The following is a 25,516-nucleotide window of genomic DNA, read 5'->3' as shown; positions in this document are numbered from 1 at the left end:
GAGGAAAATTGTCTAACTGATTTTTTGTTGTGTGGTTGACTAAACAGCAATTGGTGAGTTTAAATGTCATGCCTTGGTTGGCTTCCTGATAAGCAGCACTGGGAAGCTAAGCCAAAATAAAATGAGCAAACAGTGCTGTGGTTTAACAAAATGTATGCAATTATTCTTTGTTTCTTTGACTGGCATCCCAGTTGGTCTCGCTAATTATCAATAGTACACTGAAAGAAATGTTTAACCCTTTCTTCTCTTGCCCTTTAGCTGATACTTGCTTCAGGATTTAGGGTTAGATGTACAGTAAATGGCCTTGTCTGAATAATGTGGGGGTATATGTAGCATTGAGAAAAGAGTGGGGATAGCATTCTCCACGTATCCAAAGAACTACCACAATGAAAAAAACCCATGAACTATTCTCTGTCATCCCAGAATATATGATACAGAATAACGGGTTTAAGTTACAGGAAGCCAGATTACTAATTGAATATTACACAAAACTTCCCAATGGTAAAACAAATGGAACACATTATCCAAGAATTTGGTGTGTCTCTTTTTTTTCCTGGATGAGTTGAAGCAAAGGCTGGGCAGCATCTGCTGGGGATACTGTAACTAGAATTCTTACACTAAGTATGGGGTGATGGGTTGGTAGGGTTTGAACTCCATGGCCTGAATGGATGCCTTCCACTCTATGATTTTGTGATTTGTCTCCTTCTTGTCATAGGAACAAAAGAAACAGCCTTATGTAGATTGGGTTCATATATTTCATTAGATAGTGATGATCATGATGATGATCATGATGATTTATTAAACTTGTATGCCACCCAACTCCCACCGACTCTGGGTGGCTCACAAAAATCAAAACAGAGACATGAAAATAAAACCAATGAAAGAAAGAAAAAAGATAAAAGAGGTCAAGAATGACAGACCAGATGAAGCAATGGGTCTCACTCCCCCTCACCAAAGGCCTGGGTGAAGAGCCACATTTTCATGGCTCTTCTAAACAACAGCAGAGTGGAGGCCATCCAGATCTGGGGGGGAAACCTCATGAATCATGGTTTGGTTAACATGGTGTATTGACAGGAACTGAAAAAACACGTTTCTTAGTGTGCTGCATGAACAGAGTCACTGAATCAGATTAAGTTCCATCTAGCTCAGTGTTTCTCAATCTCAGCAACTTCAAGATACATGGGCTTCAACTCCCAGAATTCCCCAGCCAGCATCTTAAAGTGCTGAGATTGAGAAATTCTGATTGAGCTTCATGTTGCCATACACTCAATTGGCACAGGCTCTCCAAGGTCTCAGGCTGGGGGCTTTCTTAGCAGTGCTGGTGGAGTTGGGGAGTGAACTCAGGACCTTCTGCACACAAAACATGTACTTATCACAGAGCTATGGCCCTTCATAGGATCTTAGGGTTGCAAGGGATCTTAGAGGTCTTCTAGTCCAACCCCTGCCCAGTGCAGGTATCCTCGTACTATCCTGGACAAATGGCTATCCAAATCATCTTTTGAAAACCTTCAGTGATGGAGCACCCATGACTTTAGGAGGCAGGCTGTTCCTCTGCTTAATAACTTTCACGGTCAGGAGATTCCTCTTATTTTAACTCTGGATCTCTCACGGTAATGCTTCCACCCATTTAATAGTAGCCTGAGTAAAGGTAAAGGTTTCCCCTGAACAGTCGTGTCTGACTCAAGGAGGCAGTGTTTATCTCCGTTTCTTAGTCGAAGAGCCAGCACTGTCCGAAGATGCTTCTGCGATCATGTGGCCGGCATGACAGGCACGGAACGCTGTTACCATCCCACCGAAGTGGTGCCTATTTACTCGCATTTGCATGCTTTCGAATTGCTAGGTTGGCAAGAGCTGGGGCGAGTGCAGGAGCTCACTCCATCACGTGGCGATCGGGTCTCAAACCGCTGAACTTGCAACCTTCCAATCGACAAGCCTGGCGTCTTAACCACTGAGCCATTGCGCCCCCTTAGACTGACCAATGCCTCTGGGAAATGTATAAGCAGAACCTTAGTGCAACATCCAATACTCCCATTGTTTGTCATGAGGACTTGGTATTCAGAGATATCCTGCCTCTAAAATCTGAACAATAGCAATCAGGCTATAGAAGGGACCTGAATGGGGAGGAGCAAATCAGAGGAACTTTGGGTAGGTAATGTTGAGGTCAAGGGTGGAGAGATTAGCTTTGCAGAGCTTTGTAGCAGCCTGACATTCGAGTAGCAGCAATTACCTTGTGTTAAAAATCCTGCTCCCCAGCATGGCCTGACAGACATGCACACTCTGTAGTCACAGGATCAGAATAAATCCAGGCCTTAAAATAGAAGTTGGCATGACAGCTTGCTTTAGAAAATGCAGGTGTGGAATTTGACCTTGTCTTAGATGTGATGCAGTATTTTTTGTATGCTTTAGTCATACACTTCCTCAACAGAGTTGATGTGTGCCTGGCATCTGGCCAACAGATTAGACAACATTCTTGTTACTAATATACTACATAAAGCACAATAAACGTAGGGAGTAAATCAAGAGGTTCTCAGAGTTGGTATTGCTGGCTAATTTCTGAGCTGAAATAATAGCCCTTTTATATGACTAACGCAAAGCTAAAAAATACAGAGCTTTCTTAAATGGTAAAGATGAAAGAAGGGAGAAGATGTTTTACAGTGGAAGCATTCATGTATTGTGCCAAACTATAATACAGGTTATTAAGTTTTAGTTTAATATGTTGTGCAAACCCAGCCATTGTGGTTTGTAAACCATGGTGGTTTAGCATATTGTAAAAACTAAGCTAATAGTGCTTATTCAGTAATATAATAGCCAAAGAAATCATGTCTTAGTACAATTATAAACCATCTCTGTCTCTCACACGTCCATTTTACTGCCTGAGATTATAACAAGTGGGAACTTGGTCTACTAACTATTCTCGTGGAATTAATAAAAGGTATGTAACATGTTTTGTTTCAACTCTGTTGGATGCCAGCAGGTGGCCAACCTGTCAGTTTTGTCTTTGGATACAAAAGGACTGGCTTTTTGCAAAACGTGGACCATATGGCCACTGCTCTGGTCACTAACCCTTTGGTCTTTTGTTTCCTTCCTTCTCTGTTCCTCTTCACATAAGTCTTTGTGTAATCACTAGAGAGCAAGGGAACACAGTGGGGCCCACCCGTTAAGATTATGTGGCTTCCTTGGCTCTCAGTGAAGGTTGATGGAGAACACAAGTTTTAAACCAAAGATGTTCCAGCTCATTGCCTTTAACTGAGATGTTACTTCAGCTCACAAATAACTAATCCATGCTTGAAGAGTGATGAAATGCACAGTAGTGAAGTAGGCCTATGGCATAAGGCTGCAAAAGTGCATTTGCACCTTTATCCATTAAATTAAAAGTTTTCTAAATTGTATAAATGGATGTAATCAAACAGTGGAAGAGAATCTGTCAGGACTGTTGATACAGGAATCACTTTTACTGCAATTCTTGATTATACATTATAAAAATTACGGCGTTTTCATCTAAAAAAGCTTGGGAAAAAGAAAGGCAACAGTATCTCTCTTAAAATGGCATATACTCGATTGTTATAGAAGCTTTCAGGAATCTATCAAGGTGTGACATAGTTATTTTTAATTTCTCTGTAGTGTTTAGTAGTTTTTCTCAATTGTGACAACTTTAAGATGTGTGGACTTCAACTCCCAGAATTCCCCAGGCAGTATGCTCGCTGGGGAATTCTGGGAGTCGAAATACACACATCTTTAAGTTGCCAAGGTTGAGAAACGCTGGTATAGTATTGTGATTGTCAGAATGTATGATTTGAGCCTGTGTGTTTGGATTTCATTAATTTAGAGGCATTGAATCTGAAGCCAAATACCACTCTTTTTCTATACAGAGGGAAAACTTAGGTGTAATATTCTTGTAATGGAGGCTGTATTATTCTAAAGGATAAAGAATGGAACTGAAGCAGTTGGAATAAAGTCAGCCTTGTTTCTATTCCAGCTTTCTTTTTAGTTTTTGAGTATTTGGGCCCGTAGCCTAATCAAAGCATGAAGATCTTGAATCCACTGATTTATTACTGGAGGCATGCAGTAAAAACACACCCTTGTCTCTGGGCTGACCAATTCAAAACAAAAAGAATATTGCATTGTCCTTTTCTTCTAGGAAATTTTTTGTAATCACCAGCTCTCTTGGAAAGTAATTGAGGACATTTCCATGTTTCCAGGAATGTTGGGCATAAATGAATGTGTGATCTATCTTCCAGTCACTGAAACCATTTCCTTACAAATGTTCTTCATAATGGGTGTCTAATTTCTGTTTTTATTTCAAAGCACACTGCTCATCGTCCAAGGGCATAGCCTGATCAGAAAGATCTGCCCAACAAATATTGGTTAAATGGGAGTCAACAAAGCCAGAGGCTGCTTTCAGACAAATGGCTCCATTACTTTTTGTTGAAAAGAACAAGGATACTTTGCCTTTTTCTGACCATTTGGAGAAAAAAAAAACCTTGAAAAAATAAATTTGAGCATTACTGTGCCTTACTATCCCATAAATGTTCAAAAAAGTGCTTAACAAAGTAAACTGTTCAATATGGTGACTAGTGACATTTAGACAAACCCTGTACGAGTGAGCCATCGAAGTCTGGGAGTGGAGTAGAGCATCCAACACATGAATCATCATAGAGTTTTGTGAAAAAGAAGATCTTCAGGACACAGAGGGCTGGAAACTAGTGAAGGTTTATTTCTGTATAATTATTATTTTGAAGAAATAGTGTGGAGAAACCACTGGAATAGACAACTACTCCACAGTGATTCATATGATATATTGAAACAGCACTATACAGACAATTACACTTTTTATTGCCAAGAAGAAAAATCTGGTATTTCAAGTTAGCACATCCAAAGTCATAGTGCCAATACATCAATAAGCAGTATGCAGTTTGTAAGAATCACAGTATCATCATCCTATGCTCCACCTATTGTCATGTGCTACAGATTTTGCTGAATCACTTATTTATTTGATTTCTACAGCCGCCCATCTCAACAAGTAAAATAATATTTTCTATTATAAATATTAAGAGTATATATAACTATGCCTTTAAAGTTGCATATGAATGTCTCCAAGGAACAAAGCATGAAAGAAAACTTCAGCTTTCTTGGCTTAGTATATTATATAATATACACATAATCCCTTTTACTTTCTAAAAAGTAGCATTCAATTGAAGTCAGTTACAGAATCAATATGTTTAGCAACCAGTTTCAGTGTAGAAAAGTAACTTGAATAAAACACAAAAAGAAACCCAAGAACTGCCTAATTTCATTTTCTCCAATCTAGCCCCTGGCTTGAACTCAAAAGCCAAGTGCAGCCCTCAGTCTGAAAAAAAGTTAAGTACCCCAGAATTATAACATCTTGCAATTAATTATAGTCAAATAGGTTGTAGCAGTCACACAAGAGCAGCACCAAAGATTCAGACTCTCTAAAACTTGCAAGGATTCAATTTAAGCTTGGATATAATTATTTGTCTACTGAGCATACCTCCACTGAAGAATAAAAAAATGTAACAAAACAAAAAACAATCTGCTTTAAAAAAATCAAGTGAGAACAGAGAGACAGATAGATAAATATGACCTGCCCTCATTATAGTCAGAGCCATCAACCATTAGACTAAGCGAAACCTATAACTGCCTTAGGCCTGAAAACTGGCCTGGTGACTTTGGGCCAGTCCCTCTCTCACAGCCCAACTCACTCATAGGGTGGTGGTTGTGGGGACAATAGGAGGAGGAAGGAGTATTAGGCATGTCCACCACCTTGAGTTATTTATAAAAATAATAAAGATGGGATAAAAAAATCTAACCCTCTTGATGACTTCCACAAAAAAATCTATATTGCATAAATGGCACTTTTCCCTCCAACTCTGCTACTTCAAAGGGCATAGAGATGTTGCCTGGCTACTCTTGGTTGGTATTTTACCAAAAATTGCCCTCCTGCCCCCCACCTGTTCCACTAGCAATTAGGCTTAGCAAAAAGAAGCCACTAAAGATATTTTCAGTGGGAAAGGGTGGCAGAGAATGAAGGAAAAGAAGAGTCCTGGAAGGACACCTGGATTCAGCCATCAGCTCAGCACATAGACCAGTGTTTCTCAACCTTGGCAACTTGAAGATGTGTGGCTGGGGAACTCTGGGAGTTGAAGTCCACACATCTTCAAGTTGCCAAGTTTGAGAAACACTGACACAGACACTTTGGGCTCTTCTCTTGCCAGCTATGAAAGCTGGTCCCACCCCTAATACATGGTCTATACAAGATTTCTCTCAAAGAAATACAGGCCTTGACATTAAAAAGATTCTCCATACCCAATATAGATTCAGTGAATAAAGAAAACCAAATCCAGTAAATTTGCTCCCTCTAAAAATGTATCAATACCAAAGTCTGCCATTAGTTTCATATATCCCTGAGATAAATCACTTTTTGTTCCTGAGATAAATCACCTGTGATTTGGGTTTTTGCTTGTATAGTAGAAATAGCTCTGCCAACCTTGGAGGTATTCATATCTGTCTCATATGAGCTAAAGAGTCAAAACAATATGAAGCTAAAAGAAAACTAAAAATGAAATAACTGATATGTCAGCACCTGCTCATTCGAGCATTCACACATACACAGTCAAGAGGCTAGATCTCTTTAAACTGTTTTAATGAAGCATAATGAACGGTACAGAAGGCAAGCTGCGAACAAAGATTTCCCACTCAAACCTAATTTAAAACTACATCCCTTTAGTTAGTCCACTTTCCCACGAAGCATGTCACTCCCCCTCCCATCCAGATGGTATTCCTGGCGTATCTCAACCCCGCGTTCTTGATGTGCTCCATAGCCATAATAAACCACTTTACACTCCAACTTCACACCCCCTCCCATCTGGCAACATGAGAGAATGCAATGATGGGAGATGCCCCGATAAGGGTTTCTGTGAAACCTTTGATCGGGGGATCTGACATGATAAGCATAAGAAAAACAACTGGCAGAGGTGAAGTTTAGAAATTCAAGAGAACAATGAAATAGCTCATATTTCAAGTAGTAATTCTGTGATATACTGAACGTTTGGCACCAGACACTCCAGTTATTCTTGGATCCTCAGATCTGTAGATACAAAAGGTCTGTTTCTTGATATTTTGGAAAAGCCATTTTTAATGCAAAATTGCCCTTCCATACAGTTAAGATAACAGAAAGGTTCTTCAGTATGTAAACATTATACTGTTGTCCAATCAAGTCATCCATGGATGTTGGCTGGAGATGGAGAAGGGAGGTGAATTATATCAGATGTGTCAAAATGTCATCACACAAATGACCTAATTCCTTTAGAAGCCACCATGATGTTATTCCATAAATGACATAATTCATGCCATAATTTCAGGATTCTAATGCTTATGAGGTATGAAACTTAATTTCTTTGTGCAGTTCAGAGTAATTTGGTCAATTGTTATGTTTAGTAGTTTGTTTCACAGCCACTTGCAGTGCAACTAAGTTGTGTTATTACTTTAAATCTCTGTAATACAGTAATGCAGTTTTGGCACTGAGGACAAAATGGAACACTGCTGCTTTGAATAATTCAAATTTCTAACAACTCCCATAAACCTTTGTACTTTCTTGTTCTATAGCTCATGAAGGTTTGCATGTGGCTCTGTGGGCTGGTTCAAATCACAATTTTGAATTAGTTGGAAGAGAAATTCCACTTGCTTTGCATAACCTTCCACAGAGATCCTTTCATTCAACCCATGGAATCTGATTAAAAGGGGGAAAAAAGCAGCTATTTAATTGCAAATTAGTCATATGCATCAAACACAACTTTTATACTACAAATATATGTATAGTGCAACTGTACTCCAAAATTTAGATCCAGATTTGGTCATACTTGGAGACAAAACTAAATTAAGCTAGGGACTAGTTCACACATCACACTAATCCTTTATGAAGCCTGGTTGATTTTGTTTTAGCATGCTGTACAACCTATAGTTCATGGTAACAGTGCACAACCTGTGGCCCATGTATGGCCCCTGAGTTTCCCATGTGTGGTCTCCAACGCCCACATGGAATGGGACAGGGCCAACATTTCAGGATTGGGAAAAATTTGAGGGGTAAAACGAGTTCCTTAAGCCTTGCCGATTTTCTCCCTTTTGCTCCTGGACTTACCTATTCTAAGATCAGTACATCATTAGCCAAACTGTCTACAGGAAGCCATTTTTAAATGTAACTCCCAGTTCTAGAAGTTGCCTATTCTTGGTTAATAACTTTGGGTGTACTCCAATAGTTATTTAAGAAATTGTGCTTAAATAGCCTAGCCCAATGCAAAAATCCTGCCTAAGTATGAATAAGTTTGGATCTTATTGATCCAATAATAGTCATTATTGTGAGAATGTCTGTTTCCAGCATCTCTACTTACATCTAAAACACTCAATGACATTAGATATGTTTCTGTAGTCGACTGCCTACTGCTTTCTTTCAGATTTTGTTTTAGACCCCAGCTAAGAAATTAAAGTCAGAAATTCTTCTTCTTCCCCAAACTGTTTTAAAGATAAAACCTATAGTACAATAGAAATTTCAGGGCACTTCTATATTGTCACTGTTTTTACTCCTTAGTCCCTTAAAAGCCGTTTGAAATTGACCTGCGGTTTTCTTGAAATCTGCAGAACAATACTAGGGAAGGAAGGATCCAGGAGTTGGGAATGAGTTCTCGCTAATGGGATAATGTTCTGTCTACAAGCTTTCCAGAGTTGCAGCATTTTAAGCAAAGAGATACACTGCAGTGGAACCAACAATATATTAATTCAGCTCCAGGCAAAGTCAATACTGAAGGACTGGATATATCTGAAGGTGATTCTGAACTGATGTAAAACCCCCAGTGGAAATGGAAGCGCACTCAGTTAACCAGTTACCTCACCTGTCAGTTACCTAAGGAACCTTGTGTAGTTTATTTATATCAATCTTCATATCCTCAGTTTCCTTTAGAAAGTGTCCCAAACAGCAAACACATTGGCTTAAGGTGTGGTGTGTTTTTAGTCGTGACTTATTGAGCAAGCCACTGTGAACTGGTTCATATATAAACCACAGTTAATTATAATGGCTGGAGTCACACTGAACCCAAATAATTGAATATTTCAATTGAGTGCAATATATGAACCTAGACACAGAAATATAAACAGGAAAATGCTTTGAAAAGCCATGAATTCCTCTGTTTCATCTCGCTGACAATACGGGAAGCCCTTTGTAACTTCTCATCTCACTTCCAGCATTACATCCATGAAGTGTAGGATATTCAATAAATACTTTTCAAGACCAAATTAAAAACCATATTGTTTTTTGGGGGTGGGTGGGGGACATCAACCTGTGTAAAATTTCTCTGAATACACAAATATAAGGCATCTAAACTTACTTCAGATTCTTTTTCTGTATGTGTGGGGAATATGTCCATCTTGTGCAATTTTATAATAAAAAGAATTTTAATGCACATATTTGTGAAAAAAAGTAAGTTTCTTAAATGGGAAGCAAATTTGCAGTTTACTTGCAATCCAAACAAATCATGAGTAAAAGTTACCATTTAGTTCTAGAAAAGATGCTGCACTTTCATTTTGCTTTTTGTGAGGACAGATACCAGCTCTAACTCTTCCCCTAATATTGTTTGACTAATAGGAAATGCTATGCACATAATTCAGGGCTATGAATTACCATGTTCATTGTCACGTTTCAATTGCTATGTCTCATTTGCCTTTATAAGAAAACATTCACGTTCCTTATCTAGTGTTTCACTAAGAAGAATGGTCATTGTACTGTACCTTTGAAAATAATCAGGTTTAAAGGTCACTGGGTTAAATCGATAAATAGCCTTTGTGAGACTGCTGAAGTGCCTGCTATCAGTGTTTCCAACACAAATGCCTGTAGAAAAAAATAATTAGTATAAAAAAGTTAGCAGTTTTGAAATAAAAGATGCTGCATCAAGATCACAGACTACTATTCCTAACTTCCTTTGATTTGCACTGAGACCTATGTGCCAAAATTTCACCTCGAGCTTTGAAAATTCTCTCCTGAAATTTCAAAGGATATGGAAAATAATTAAATGTTTCAGGTCTCAAAAAGAATCTGTTTAAATATGAAGGCTTTTAATGCAGTAAATAATGGCTGAAAGACTCATGGTTTTGTACTGGAACAATCTAGAACTACAAGACACAACTGAATAGCAGAGATAGTCTCAGTAAAGGAAATAAATGCACAGGTCAACATAATCCTGAAAAAAATCATGTATGAACTAAGAGTGTACTGTTCACTAGTTGCTGATAGTAATAATAATAATAATAAAAGCAACTCCCAGACATCAAAGAAACAAAAGAAGAAATGTAATTGTTTCCAGTCATTAATAGTATTTGAAGTGTCTATGTATAAATGTGCATCCACATGTATTGGAATGGAACAGAGGAACAAAAGAGAACATAGAAAAAAATGGAAACAATGTTGGGATTGGGTGGAAACAGAAGAGAAAAACAATAATCATCATGAACTTGCCACTACCTGGAGCCACACTGGCAACATCTGGAAAAACATCCAGGATGGTCTGGCGGAAAACCTGTACACCGAAGGTTTGGTCATCCCACGGACTAATGGGGGGTGGATCAAAGGCATTTATCACTTCTATCTTCACTCTCTTATCATCAATTGTTTTGTCTAATATTTCCAGGACCTAAGAATACACCCAAAGGAACAAATAAGCTAAAACAGCCAAGATGGTTTCCATCATGCTATTAGCACAAGTTCCAGACTCTCTCTCAGCTCTTCAAACCAATTTTGGCTCTCCCAATAAAAAATATGTAGGCAGGACAGGAATCTTTCAAGGATCTCATTGTTGAAATCTATTTCCTGTTATACAAAGAAACTGAAAGTTCTTGCTCTGCAAATCAATTTTGGGTCCTTGTCTCAAAATACATATTTTAATGGCCTCTTTAATTCAGATACATTTCCAACATTTAAATCACTCATTGTATTAAATACAGAAATATATAACAGAACACAACAGTGAGGCAGCATGGTAAAGAAACTGTTCCTTGTCATCTTAGTATCTGGCCTAAGCATTATTTCAAATTGTATTTTTTGTTCACAAATAGGAGAAAATGTTCCTTAGTAGCCTTCCCCTACGACAAAGGCATAGGAAAAAGGGAGATACAACATCAAGCATTTAACTATCTTCTTATCTTTATAATCCTTGTACCTTTCTTATTGGAGAGAGAATTTTCAGATACACAATTTATCATATAAAACAGATAGGCATGTTGGTGCTCCACTGGCTGATGCAGGCAGCCAGCCAAGCAGGGGTGCAACCTGACTCCAGCTGAGACCTTTGTTTCATCTGGTTCTATACTGCTTTCTCTGATTCTCTGAGTCTTTCCAAGCTTTCAGAAAATCAAAGCCAGAGATTTCAGGGACTGAATTTAGGGCCTTTTGCCTTCAAAGCATGTGTTGTAATATTGAGCTATTAAAAAGTATTTGTTCCCTCCCTAATATCATAGTGGGAAGGGAAGTACTTTGTGTAAAAACTGCTCTGAATAAAAGCTGCTCTCAGGGAATGAGAAAGGCTGATGAAGGGCCTCTGGAAGTGCTCAGGCCTGGTGATGCTTCTGGATACAGAATTTGACTTTGCTCAAGCAGGGAGCAGGTTTCCCAGTAACAGTATCATTCAGGACCCACAAATAGGACTGCAAGTTAGGGAAGATGTAGGTGGTGAGGGAATTCCTGCAGGTACTGGAATCCTACATGGAGAAGAGCATATGATCTGTAGTTCACTGCCAATTATGCATTACCTCTCCCTGCAGCAGCAACCAAGAGAATGCCAGTAGCTGTGGCTTGGTAGCCAGCTAGCAACTGGCTGGCTACCAAGTACTAGTAACAGGATCAACCCCAGGTTATATCAGAACAGGTCAGAGTTGCTTAGAGAGGGAGGGTAGAGCAGTATATTTAAATCAGGTAACCTGTTTAATGTGTCCTCAAGTAGCACTAGATGTCAAACTCTACAAGCCTAGGCCTGAATTGTGACAAAGTCTAAGATTAAACAGCAAAGGCACATAAGACCCCAGTGCACTTTATCATACTACCTCATCAACAGTGTGTGATGAGTGGATGCGGAAATTCACTGTGGCATCGGCTCTTGGTGGAACAATGTTTGACTAGAAAGGAGGAGAGAGGAAAAAAAAGGAGATATAAACATGGGTAGAATTATCTTCAAGCACCAGTGAATTTCAGATCTGTGGTAGCAACTCAAGCCAGTTCCATCTGAAGCCGTAACATCGGTTTGTCTGTGGCATCTAATTAAGTTTAAAGGAGACTTGCAAATTTGGCTTACGGAAGGACTTGTTTGCTTTTACTCTTCTTTTCTGAATGCTATGATTCCTGTCTCTCTCCTATGCCACAGCTCCGCCTTTCCTTCTACGGCAAAAGGAGAACTCGGCAAACACACATGCGCTTGAAAAAGATGCAGCTGCGTGCTATGCCAGGTAGCAGGGAATAGCTTGCTTCTGCAGAATGGTAGGTAGCCCCAGCTGTGCTTAACTCATGCATGCCCAACCACAGACTAATTCAGACAAAAGTACATTTATGACTTGCTTCTTTCTCCTTTGCACAGGGAAATGTGGGTCCATCTTCAGAGAAAGAAAAATGCTGCCAATTCATGTCCTAGGTAAAGGTAAAGGTTTCCCTTGACGTAAAGTCCAGTCGTGTCCGACTCTATGTCTACCATATGTGACAACAGCAGACCCCTGTTCTTAAATAATCCCTAAACAGGGATAAAAAGGTGGATGGGAGATTCAATTTGAAATATATCCAAGGTGGTGATTGCTGAACTATAATTCCCTCCCTAACAGTTCATCCCTCCCACCCTATTTTTTTCTCTTCTGGACACTTATCATAAGCGAACTATCTGGAAATAAAGCAACTGTATTATGGATTAAGCTCTTTTGTAATTTAAGTCACAGATAGACACATCCCCACTTCACACTTGATTGGAACAGAGCAGCATAAATGTGGATCTGTAACCAAATCCCAGTTCTACCAGCTGGTGTCGCTGTTTAACTGCCACAGTAGCCACATTACTAAGTAATCAAACACCACATCTTCACTGGTATTCTATTTTCTATATCACACACACACACACACAAACACACTTATCAGGCTAACAAACCACTTCCACTGTTCAACAAGCTTACATTTCTCAGGCATACATTAAAGTTTGTTTATTGTATATATAAAACCATCAAATGTGAATATGGCAAGAGCTGCTTGTAAACATTTGCATATTATGTATACGTGTGTGCATATTAGGACTGTGCAGTGCTTCAGTTCTGAAGGACAAAAGGTGTTTTGGAGCATGTAGGGTTGTGGAGGTACAGCAGCTTCATTTTTTTTTCTGGGATTATGCAACAGTAGGATGATCCTGGGAGAAGGTGTGTTCAGTTTAGAGATGCCAAACAGATGCTATGAAAGCACCCCCACCTGCTTCAAAGCTCCTCTTTTTCCCTTTAAGTCCAAAGCATTGTATAGCATGTATATATGGGTGTGTGTGTACACACACACAGAGGTGCAAACACAAAAATACTCAGAGAACAGATATGGCACATACACTCAGCAATAAGCCAAGGCTATACAGTACAAAGTATGCAACAGTTTTCCTTGGATTTTACATCATGCAGGGACATATTTTAGGACTCAAGGAAACACACAACCTCTCCCTCCCATATTGACACATTCTCAGCTTGGAATAAAAATTATTAGGAAAAAATATGCAAGGAGGACAATAATGCAATGTTAGAAAAGTAGGTGGAAATGGAGGATTTTTCCCGGTTTTGTTTTTGTTCCCTTTAGGTATGTTAAGCAACTCCATTGGCATATATGCCTGTTTTGTTTTCTAACAAAAATGGTGGGAAATCATATCTGGGTTTAGTTTGCTATCAAATGTTGGCCTCTCTAGGTTACAAAAAAAAGAGGGGTCAGGGGCCACTGACTGTCCCATTCAGCTTTATTGCAACTTTTCCCAGCCTAGTGTCCTCCAGCTGTACCTTTATTCCTGCATGAAACATGGTGATTGCAGTGGTGGTCCGAACAAGACTATTTGTGGCAGGATCTTGCTCAAGAAACCTGCATAAAGATTTAAAAGGCAAAAGGTTCTTTGGTATCAACATTAAACCAATATAACTTTCTGTATTCTGCAAAATAGCAGCAATATTTTATATTAATAGAAGTATCTGTATTTATTTTTTCCCCACAAATAAATGACTTAATACATGGAGATACTCCAGTTTGCACATACAATATTTTTCTGATTGCTGAATGAAGTTTAGTAATGCAATTTCTCATGGGCATTTATTTAAAACTGCTTGCATTAATGCTATTTCTCCCTGTCCCCACAATAATTGCATATTAGTTAAAAATGAATCTTTAGAAGCTTTTTACTTCTGCAGCTAAAAAAAAAATCTCCAGATAAGAAAATGTTTTCTTCTCTCTAAAGAAATATGAGTGATGTATTCTAAAATGCTAAAACAATACAAAGAAAGAAGGCAGGACCATATAGGAAAACAAACTCCGAATCTTCTGGTATTCTGAACTGAAACCATATGGGGTTTTATAAACCCAAACCAGCATTTCAGACTATACACAGAAATGATTAGAGGACCAAGAAAGCCAAGATACAATTTTTTAATATGAAATAAAAACAAAAATAGAAGTTGATACAAAAACGAGAAGGAAGAAGAGTCATTTAATTTCTATATAATCCAGTTAAGAAGCTTGCTTGTAGCTTCCTGTATATTTATTTACTCGGGCTCAGCTTCCTTCTACTTCCTCTGCTCTCTTTTATCTAACAAATTTTAGATTTCTAACTGCTTAGGGCATAGATATTTTCGCTTGCAGTTTGTGAAATCACTGAATAACATTTAGCCAGATACTCCTCCCATGAGCAGAAGTGATAGCATCCTATTAACACTCACATAATTGCCTTTTCAGTATTTGATAAAAAGATCAATGCAGCTGAAGCAAGAAAGTCTTAACTGAGATTCTTTGTTGTCTGGCAACTTCTCAGAATAGGAGAACAGTTTTAAGAAGGGAGGAGAAAGGCAGTAAGAGAGATGCTACAGAGAGGAGCTGAATACTACCACCTGGTTTCAAGGAAGGAAGGTGGTGAAGCATCTTCTTTCTTACCTGCCAACAAGAGGTGCGAAGAGCCATAGATTTGCCATGATGATATTGAGGGGGAAGCCGAACTGAATGGGAGGAGAGTATATACACATCAGCAAATGTAGCCTCAGATAAGACTTTCTTCTGATATATTTATCTGCCATTCAAAAGAGTAATGATCTTACAGGTAAATATAGTTGCTACATATACAAGGCGCAATCCAGTCCATCTTTGCTGTAGGAGGCAGTGGGCTTAGAGGATTTTTTTTAATGGTGTTCTACACATTGTAATCTGATTTGAGTACCTGCTTTATTCGAGAAGAAAGCCAAGATACTAATTTCTTTTACATGAAATAAAAGCAAGAATAGAAAATCAGCCTATAGAATAAAGGGAATAATGTGTAATGAATTAGGCTACTAGGTGCAAGTCAAGATCCTGGTTATTACCTATAAAGTCCATCCTGTACAAATAGGCAGCGCTGGCGTGCTCCATGTCTCATCCGTTAATCAGTGTCACCTGATGAGACCTAGGAAGCATGCCTTCTCTGGGGCAGCAGCACCTGCCCTCTGGAAGACCATCCCTCTCCAAGATACATCTGGCTGCCGCCCTGGCCATGTTCAAAAGAGCTCTGAAGACCTGGCTGTTTCCCCAGGCCTTGGGTTAAAGTGAGTGGCAAGTCCTGCATCTTTGATTGTCTTTTAATAGCTGTCTTTCTTCTGGTGATTGGGTTTTTTCCTAAATTGTATTGTATGTATTGTATGATTATGCCACCCAGAGTCATTGTCACTGAAAATCAAGTAAGTTTGCCTAGTGCTCAGTACAGCAACTCATGGGAATTCTTTTAAGGACAAAAATGCCTTAAAATTATCAGGGTGCTTCATGAAAGATAAATGAAGAAGGCATGTACTGTTGAATACTCACCGCCGGTACCAACTGTTCAAACATCATGATTTCAGGTCCATGACCAAACAAACTGGGCATGGGCCGCATTTCCAACCTATAAGAATCAAATGCAAAAAGCAAAATAAAAGTACATTCCAATGAATTATTTTGTGACTAGGATGATATCTTGCACCAATCATATTATGCTGCGAAGAGATCCTTTATAATCTGAATCCAGCCCTCCACAAAAGGGGGACTCATCCTGGTGCTGGGGCAAGCAAGAGGTGTGGATTAAATCTCACTCTTTATTCCCAATGTAAGTTAGATTGCTGCCCCTTCATCATTTTACAAAATATAAAAGCCCTCGACTAAACAGTTTATGCCTAGAATTCAGCCAAGTTCCCTTATCATAGAAGTGGCAACAGTCTTAATCCAGGAGTTCTGTGCACATTTTATGACCGGAGCTATTCTTAACTAGACATTAAAATTCCTGCAATTAAACAGTTGTATCAGTTGTAAGAGAGGAAGAAAGAAAGGGAGTTATATATCAGAGCAGTGGAATAAACAAGATAAATAAGAATCTACAAGTCATGTATTGTGTTAATTTTATTTATTTATTTTCTATCCTGCCTTTATTATTTTTATAAATAACTCAAGGCAGCGAACATACCTAACACTCCTTCCTCCTCCTATTTTCCCCACAACAGCAACCCTGTGAGGTGAGTTGGGCTGAGAGGGAGCAACTGGCCCAAGGTCACCCAGCCGGCTTTCAGGCCTAAGGCAGGACTAGAACTCTCAGTCTCCTGGTTTCTAGCCCAGCGCCTTAACCACTAGACCAAACTTATTTGTAGCACATCATGCATAGCTTTTGACTTTCGGTTATTCAATAACAGTGGAATTTATTGAAGAAACAACATTGAAAGAGAGAGGAAAGTGGAATAGAGAAAGAGTATGCAATTAGTTTAGTTAACTCTTCTTAAGCTTGATTACTTGCTCAGTTGCAGCAGAGTACAATAGGCAACAGCCATAGTTGCCAATGAAGACTAAAAGATTTTTCACAGAAAGTATTTGCCTCTTAATCTTGTTCATGCTTTTCTCCTATTCCCTATCTTGAAATGATTGGGGGAGGGGCAGGGGAATGATAGGAAGGAAAATGAGAAGTACTGTACAAGTCAATGTAAGGAGACAAACAAATTTAAGATTTCTTTGCTAGTAACCTCTCAATGACACAGAGTCACTGGGCACCAATGACTTATATATATTACCAGCCTTGCAAATTATCATGATTGGTTCTAGAAAAAAATGCAATAGACCAGGATGGATTGATGCCACTTATTTCAGAACTCTACAAACCTGACTTCTCCCTTGCAGATGTGTTGGATTACAACATCCATTATCATAGGAGTTGTATACCATCCTATCTAAAAACTACCAGGTTATGAAATTCTACTACAGCCATTCGTGACTTATTTTGAACCTGTAATTAGTGCAGATATTAGACTACTACGCTTTACATGTTTTACTGGAAACTGTTGCACTAAACCCAAATTAGCTTTTTCTATGAGACATGCATAGAATTGCAATGATAATATATTCCCAAGACAGACACTTACTTGTATAATGCTTCAGAAAGAATACCAATGCTGGTCCTCTTAGGGGGTATAGAAGAATGGCCAGGTGGGGATGTTACACTGAGATTTATACTAAGTGCACCCTTTTCTGTGATAGCTATTCTGATAAGAAGGGGGAAAAAACATTAATGAAATTCCAGATGCAATACAGCAGGACTGTTCATTATCTTCAACCTTAATAAACAAGAGGTTAGGTCTGACTTTTGCTGCTTCCTGGCTGATTCTATGTAGACCTCTTTTGCTTTGCTTAAACCAACACATATGCATCATCCAATTTACTCTGTAGTCAGATTACCAGCCTGCTGTGCAGGGCAGCAGGAATTTCTATCAATGTCCTCTGGCAGTCCAGGGCAAAACCTCACCTATTACCGAATACCATGCTGTCCTAGCTACTATAATCTTGTAAGAAGAGCAGCAGAAGGCAAAATTTGGAGATTCAAAATCAGGCATTCACGTACCTGAGATTAATCAGTTATTCACAAGATGAAGAAATACAAGGTACAACTTACCTACTTCCATCATTCCAGAGCAAAGGTGGACAAAATACAAAGCACAACTGGTAGACTGCAGTTTCAGTTATTGGTGAATTGTAAGGCATGGCTTCCAACTCTTAGTTGTTTAAAAAGGGAAGGAATCGCATTTATTGTAGCCAATATTTGCATTTCTTTACTTACATAGCTACTGGTTTCTGTATTTTAGGGAAAACTCCATCAAAAATGAAGCTTCCTTCATCAAGCACAAAAGAAAGTTGTACCCCTCTGGATTCCAGCTCAGCCACAATCTTCATTGCTCCTTTTTCACCACCCACCTGAAAGGGAGTTTGAATATCATCTTCCCAAGTCGAGCCATTGGCTAGTGCTTCAAAAGAGGGCAATTATTATTCAGCAAACTTCTATTCAAGGCTGTAAGTGGTTTACTAATTATGCCCCAAACCACTAAATAGATTGTACATAATTTCATTTAAGTAGCTACTGTACATTGTCCAAATCCTCAATTCAAATGTAAATATAAATACGAATAGTTATTGTAACTGTGAATGCTCTAATTATAGTAACCATAATTCTAAAATACTTATATTCACAATAACTTCTCCAGTAGGACAAGTACAAAGATTTCAAGTCTCTGATAACAAACCCATACTTTCAGTATACCTTTTCACATATCTAAATCCTAACTGGAGATAATGGCTGCTTTATCATTAAAAGCATTTTCTAAATCGGAGATTTAAGTTAGGGTACCAAATGCAATATTTAAAAACATTCAAAGTCTATATATTCCCCATTCAGCAAAACAAAATATTCATATACTGCCCAAACCTGATCAATGGGCAGTCACCCTCCCCTCAGCATACATTAAAGATACTCAGGACAACAGAATTTTTAAAAAGCCAATTTACTTGGAATCTACCATTCAACTTTTGAGGATGGCTTGTAACTCCAAAGTAACTAATGAAAACATGGGAGAAGCTGCAAGGTTAAAAATAAACAAATAATACCTCTTCATCATGCCCAAGGCCTATATAGAAAGACCTTTGTGGCCTGTAATTTCGTCTCAGTAAAAACTCTAGAGCGTGTAGAATGCCCTGAGGATCAGAAAGAAAATATTAACTATTTTACACTTGGTTACACAGTCAGTTGTATTCCATGTGGTGATTAGCAAGAATTAGGCTACCAGGAAGCAGAGCTCATATAGAGACCTCAACTATATCCACTTCAAGCTGTGTTGGGGAAGTCTGGGAGTTGAAGTCCACACGGCTTTAAGTTGCCAAGGTTGAGAAACACTGCACTAAAGGCTTTTTACCATTTCAGAGTTATATAGTACTACCACCCCTCGAGTGGGCATAATCCAGCAAGTCCCCTGGAGTTGGATGGCCAATAAATGTAAATAAATAAATACAAATATAAATATAATATATTCTGGGAAGATATTTGCTGTCCCTACTGCTGATCCCTATCCAATCTCTATTGCCTCTATCCCCAGTTACTGGAGTCCCCTGGCTTCCCTCCAAGGTAACAGGTGGTGAAGCCTAACAGATTTTACACTCCTTGAGGCTGCCCTGGGGCGGTATCGGAATAAGGAAGAAAATGCTACTTAAAGACCGGTTAAGCATGTCTCACTCATGGACTGGGATGAGATGACGGGAATGCAGCAGAAAAAAGAGGTTCCTGTTTTTGTGCCATTTTAGGCGCAACTGAGAGCATGTCCTAGGTTACTTTCTGTATCACACATCTCTCTATACACAGTCTCTCTCCCTTTTCATTGAAGAGGATAAATTAACATCCCAAAGTCTGTGTGTGAATTTCTTCTTCTTTTTTATATTTTTAAAATGCCGCATGTGCGCTGCCCACCATTTCTGATAATCCCTCAGGACAACTGACTCAATGATGCCATAAACAGGGCTTTGTTAGAATCAGCAGGGCTGCACAATCTGTTTGGGGCCAACAGCTATAATTGCCTTTGGCAGCATGCCAGCAACAATACTTCAAAAGTGAACTGAGCCAAGACATATATTTGATTTAAATAAGATATACTTAAGTTTCATCACGTATTTAATTCTCTCTTTTCTGTCACATTAAAGACATGTCAATTTGGTTGCAAACATTACAGTCTGAGGCTTACCACACAACACTGCAAAATTTTATGCTTCTCAGAAGAGACATCTCATCTTTCGTCAGTAGGAGTTTTCTGTACACCAGCAGACATGTTAGATGTGTTGCTATAATGGTCTATATGATTAATATGCTATTACTCAGACAGCCCATCTTTCTTGCTTCCAGTTTTGAACAAGCCTACCTGAAGGCTACTGGGACAAAATAAGGATTCTACTGCTGAATTGCTCACCCATCCCTCCAGCTTTCCTTTCTGAGTTAGGATAGTGTTGTTGTTCCTGATCATGATGGGCTCAGCATTTCATTATATCCACGCCAGCCATGGGCCTATTGGTTCCCATAACTGTCAGAAAGGCTGTTTCAGTCACTGTGGTCAGTCAGAATGTTGTAACCAGACAACTGACCAAGACTGATTAGGGCAGAGGTAGGAAACTTGCAGCCCACATTCCTTCCAGCTCCACTTTTGCACTCCTCCAAGCCCACTAAGATCACACTGTTCAACTGGAGGCACAATTTGCCACTAATTTTCATGGGGAAATGAAAGAATTCAGTGCCTTTAACCTCCAACTGGTTTAATTTTGCCACAGAACCCCAAGCAAACAAATAAAAGAGGCAGTGGGCACATCCTTTGACCCTCTTGCACTACTTTTCCATTTTATCTTGTGGTTGCCAACCACTTTTTCCTCTCAAGATGGCATGTGTGACCTGTATTCCCATTACAAACAACAATTTAATTTTCTCTGGGAAAAAAAAGTCATTTGTTTGGTGAAAGCAGGAAAAACCACTGTGATTTCCACCTTCTCAGTTTCAGTTTTCCAGGAGGAGCAATCACAACCGATGCTGAAGCAGAACGTGTATCTAGGAAGTCTATTTGAAGCTCAGCCAAATGCAATTATAAAGCCAATAAGATGCTTTTAAAAATTGCAGCATACAGAAAGAAAGCTGACTGCATCTTCCCACACTGTGAAATGAAAGCCATGACTTATCATTAATATGGTACATACAATTTCATAGACACCTCCAACTCATAGTGTTTCTGCATCCCACCAAAAGAAGATACATTTATATACCATAGCTGAGTTTTTATTATCTAGTGTTCCTCTTCCATATATAAATCCATCACGTTCCTCAGCAGAAAAAGGATCACTGACATCCCATCCATCAGGGGAAGCTGGGACTACATCTATATGTGCAATCAGCATGTAGGGCTGTAATTGAGGGTTAGATCCCTGAATGGTGAATAGGTGGCTGTAATCTCCAATAATTTCATGTTGAATGAATGAAGTAGAAAACACTGCAGGAAAAGCTTCAGGAAAGAGAATTGAACAAAGTTAGTCAGGACTGGATTTACTTTTGAGATTACTGTATGTGTTGGATAAAGAAGCCAAGATTTTAACAAATGGCATGTGTAAAAGAATAATGGCTGATCTATTTGAGAAAATGGTTAACTGAAGGAAGAAAGGAATAATTTACTCTTTGTCTTTCTGTCTGGGGATGAATAGATTTTAAAGCAAATAATATAAATAAGAATGAATACTCTGAAATTACTCTTTCTTCTCCCTCTTTTATACACTGGAAAAAAAAACAAGTATACCCAGTCTTTTCTTAACAAACTCAGCAATATTCCCTATGTCATCAGAATAGGACTGGTCACAAATATGCAGTTCAGCAGTTCTTCTAGTTACATTATTCCTGCATCAGTATTTATTATCTTACTCTGAATATATATAGCAACCATTGGGTGCTCAAAGGTCTACTCATACTTTATCTCATTAATTGCAATAATCTAAAGTAAACATAAAGTATCATCCTTGTGTTTAAGTTGGAAGTTTGCACAACACTTTGCCATCACAACAGGAGGAAACGGGAATCTGGTGAAAAGGAAACAATATTATTAACAATATTACTGATTAAACAACAGGGAACCAAATTTATTTCCTAAGCAGATTTGATGCCATATTGTTTCTCCATGCCTGAGAGAAAGTGGCTTATTTAAAACCACCTTATTAATTCTTTTAGTTGAACTGATTTTAGAACCTTGCACTTTCTGGTTCACCCCATGAGTTTTAGGTTGCAAGGGACAAGCTGTATTGAACTAAATGGGACTTAATTTCTAAGTGATAGATGGCTTTTTTTCTTTTCTAAGAAAGTTTAAAGCTACAGGCACATATCTTTATTGACATTTCCATCTCAAAACTCCTGCAGGCAGATCTGAAAGTAATTTTTTAAAAAAATGGTATGATACGGGAAATTGTCTTTTCTAGAGTCATACCATTAATCCATCATTTTCAGTGCTGCCTACACTGTCTTGTTCATGCATCACACTTAGGTGTCACATGATTTGTTTGGCTTAAAATTTTATGCTTTATGTGATATACAAATCAAGTATTGAGTTAGAATCTGTAGCTTGTGGCTTAGCATTGTATGTTCAACAAAGCATAGTTAAAGCTGGTCATGACTTAGTACAAAGTCTGTACCTAGCCACTGATCAGAAGGGATCTCATTTTTCTCACTAACATTGATATTAAACTGGGAGTATTCTCCATGCGCAATACTTATTTTACGCTTTCTGTGGATCTTCTGTGTAATTGATCCCAGAATATTAAGTTCAACTAAGAAACAATATTAAATTATTGTAAAAATACATACATATATGTTCATTTTTGAAAAATCCATATTTTCTTCAGCTGATTAACCAACTATAACCAACTATAGCTATAACTAACCCCATTTTTATCAATTGCATTTTATTAAATAATGAATCATTTTTTTTAATGTTTGGTACTTCAGTTCTATCAAGAAAAAAAAGCAATACAATAATTATTAGTGACAATTAGCATTGTCACTAATAAAAGCAAGAATTTAAATTTAAATACCTTTACGAATATATGGCTCAAATTCTGCCAGGGCTGTTATATTCTGATCATCTGGTGAGAAGGAAACTGTTTGTATTCTGACAGCACCTTATGTAAAACATAAAGAGTTTTTAAAAATGCTCAAGAAATATTTCAGAAGAATAGCACAAACAGATGAACTGCTGCACACATTACAATGCTTTAAAGATCCAATTATATAAGGAATTATCATTATCATTATCAGTGGGTTGACTAACCCTAGTGTCAATTACAAGAGGACATTTGCAGTACTTTTGTGATCACAGTGAACAACTGCCATGTACAGCTTTGTACATTTAGATGGTGGCACATTCCAGACATGCAAAGTTGTCTGTGCACAAATCCTACAGAGAGATTCTGTCTGCACAGCATGAGGGATAAGAATGCAGTTTGCTGCCATTCATGTATTTGACAGTATTTACCCCAATCATAGACTCTGAATGGCTTGCAATAAAATAATAAATAAAAGTGCATTTTAAAAAACCGCAACAAGTGCAAAATGATTTTAAAATATTTTTAAAATCTAGTAGAACACACCAGTATAAAGCATACAGTAGTTGTCAGAGACTGCTCCGCAAATAACAGCCACCCTCTTACTGCCCTTCTCTCCAAAGGCCTGAAAGAAAAGAAGGTTTTTCACCAGCTTCTGAAATGACAGCTTCTGAAATCTAGGGGCCTTCCTTGATTTGGGGGGGAAATAATTCCATTGAGTTGGGTCAGTCATTGAAATCTCATGGGAAGATGGAAATCAAGCAGGAAGATTCAATGTGGAGCAAATGATGGTCCCACAGAAATTTGGGATCCAAGCCACAAAAGGCTTCATAGGTAGTGACCAGCATTTTGAATTGTATCTGGAAACTTGCTTGAAATTAATGCAGTTCCTGCAAAATAAGTGTCACTCTGCTATACTGGATCTGGCCAATTAGCAAATAGGACACTGCATTTTGTATCAGCTGTAGTTTCCAAGGAGGTGGCAGTTATAGTGGACTGCAGCTAGCCCTAGCCATGGCAAAATGATGGGACACGTGCAGCAAAGGCACTGTGCAAACATGGTCTCATGCAGTTGCATCCTGATGTGGGAGGGAAGTACACTGTGATGTCATGACACCTGTTTCATCATGATGTCTGCAGCCTAAACAGAGAGCATTACATTAAAGCATCTTCAAGGTGTTAATGGTATAAATGACTACAGTATCACCTTTTGGGGCAAAAGATCAAAGGACAGTTCAACTCCCATACAAAAGCGACCAGACTAAGCATTACTTAGGGACAGGACAGCACCCACTGCTGATTGCGAAAGCAGCTTCCCCACCCCACCTAACATGAGGCAGGAAGGAAGGAAGAGGGGAAGTGAATCCCTCCAGCAAAGCTTCCTCAAGTCCTGCCGAGTGCAAAGCCTGCATTTTAGAATAGATCAAATCATATGAACAGTGTCTTTTCTGATATATTTGTGTCTACAAACTGAATTCCCATACTGTAGGTTGATGTGGACAGAACTGTATACAAGGGCAACCTGGAGACAAGAACACCAAGAGTGACCTTATTCAACGCCTCCGAGCCTCTAATGTTATTCGGGGCAGAATAATTGAGTCACTTTATGAAAACTGATTATGAAAGGTATTGGTAAAGCAGGAGTTGCAACAGCAGCAGCAGCGGCAGACTGTCACAAGCAGCTGCTCCAGGACAGGAGACCACATACTGCAGCAAACCATTTAAGCCAGGAACAAAGGAAAACACTAATTTAGTCTGACAGTAGCAAAAGGGTCAAGTCGCCAACTGCAGACAAGACTATAATTTTCCTCTCTCAAGCCACCAGCACTAACTCCCTATTAAAAACAGAGACAGAAATATTTACTTTGAAGAAATGACTGCTTTATGCCTGATTCCATCTTTGCCTTTTTTTTTTCTTTTTACCTTGGAGCACCTCCTTAAGCTCCTGCAGCTCGCGGGGACTGAAGGCAGCCTCCACGCGTCGCTGCCGCTCCTGCTGCTGTTCTTCCCGCAGCCCTGTTACCGGGCCGGAAAGTCGTGTCCCATAGGCTCGGAGGAGGATCGCGACCAGCAGAACCAGCGCCACCCCGCACAGTCCCAAGCCAGCCCCGCACAAGACCGCTCGCAGCCAGGCACGGAAGGTCGCCATTTTACTGAGTCCTGGGCCAGCCGCGTTGGGAACTTAGACAGGCAGGCGCGGCTTCTAGCCAATCATTGACAGAGCTGTTTATTTATCGCCGCCGTGGGAAAGTTGGTTTGGTAGGCCTGTCTCGAAGCGTTTGCACAGAAATGCCTCGGAGTTCGCGGGCGTGTAGGAGGGGGGGGGAGTCTCAATTCATC

At 39.0% G+C, this 25,516-nt stretch overlaps 1 protein-coding gene across 2 annotated transcripts; it reads right to left on the bottom strand.

The window, feature by feature from the left end:
- Positions 1-3,977: 3,977 nt before the first annotated feature.
- PM20D1 (peptidase M20 domain containing 1) lies at positions 3,978-25,371 on the bottom strand. 2 transcript variants are annotated; one of them, XM_063297488.1, is made up of 14 exons: positions 25,100-25,371; positions 23,168-23,254; positions 21,362-21,597; positions 19,178-19,264; positions 18,357-18,490; positions 17,665-17,784; positions 16,091-16,166; positions 15,194-15,255; positions 14,056-14,134; positions 12,100-12,171; positions 10,526-10,694; positions 9,796-9,895; positions 7,601-7,747; positions 3,978-4,347 (listed from the first exon to the last, which is right to left on the bottom strand). In XM_063297488.1, the coding sequence occupies exons 1-13, from the start codon at positions 25,323-25,325 to the stop codon at positions 7,618-7,620; spliced, it is 1,578 nt and encodes a 525-aa protein (XP_063153558.1). In that variant the 5' UTR covers positions 25,326-25,371; the 3' UTR covers positions 3,978-4,347; positions 7,601-7,617. The 2 variants fall into 2 exon arrangements, with proteins under 2 accessions (XP_063153558.1, XP_063153557.1); XM_063297487.1 differs by lacking the exon at positions 3,978-4,347 and having other exon boundaries at positions 7,431-7,747.
- Positions 25,372-25,516: the final 145 nt, after the last annotated feature.

This window comes from Candoia aspera, chromosome 3 (assembly GCF_035149785.1).
Source record: "Candoia aspera isolate rCanAsp1 chromosome 3, rCanAsp1.hap2, whole genome shotgun sequence".
In the NCBI taxonomy this organism is placed as follows: domain Eukaryota; kingdom Metazoa; phylum Chordata; class Lepidosauria; order Squamata; family Boidae; genus Candoia; species Candoia aspera.
This window is presented reverse-complemented; position numbering and strand designations above follow the sequence as displayed.

What these genes read in the sequence shown, in the direction of transcription:
- PM20D1 (XM_063297488.1), bottom strand. Translation starts at nt 25,325, where the DNA reads ATGGCGACCTTCCGTGCCTGGCTGCGAGCGGTCTTGTGCGGGGCTGGC. An exon ending in CATCACACACTGTTGATGAG is followed by an intron (nt 10,695 to 12,099) that starts GTAGTATGATAA and finishes GTGTATTCTTAG; the next exon opens with GTCCTGGAAATATTAGACAA. An exon ending in AAACCTGATTATTTTCAAAG is followed by an intron (nt 7,748 to 9,795) that starts GTACAGTACAAT and finishes CCTTTTAATCAG; the next exon opens with ATTCCATGGGTTGAATGAAA.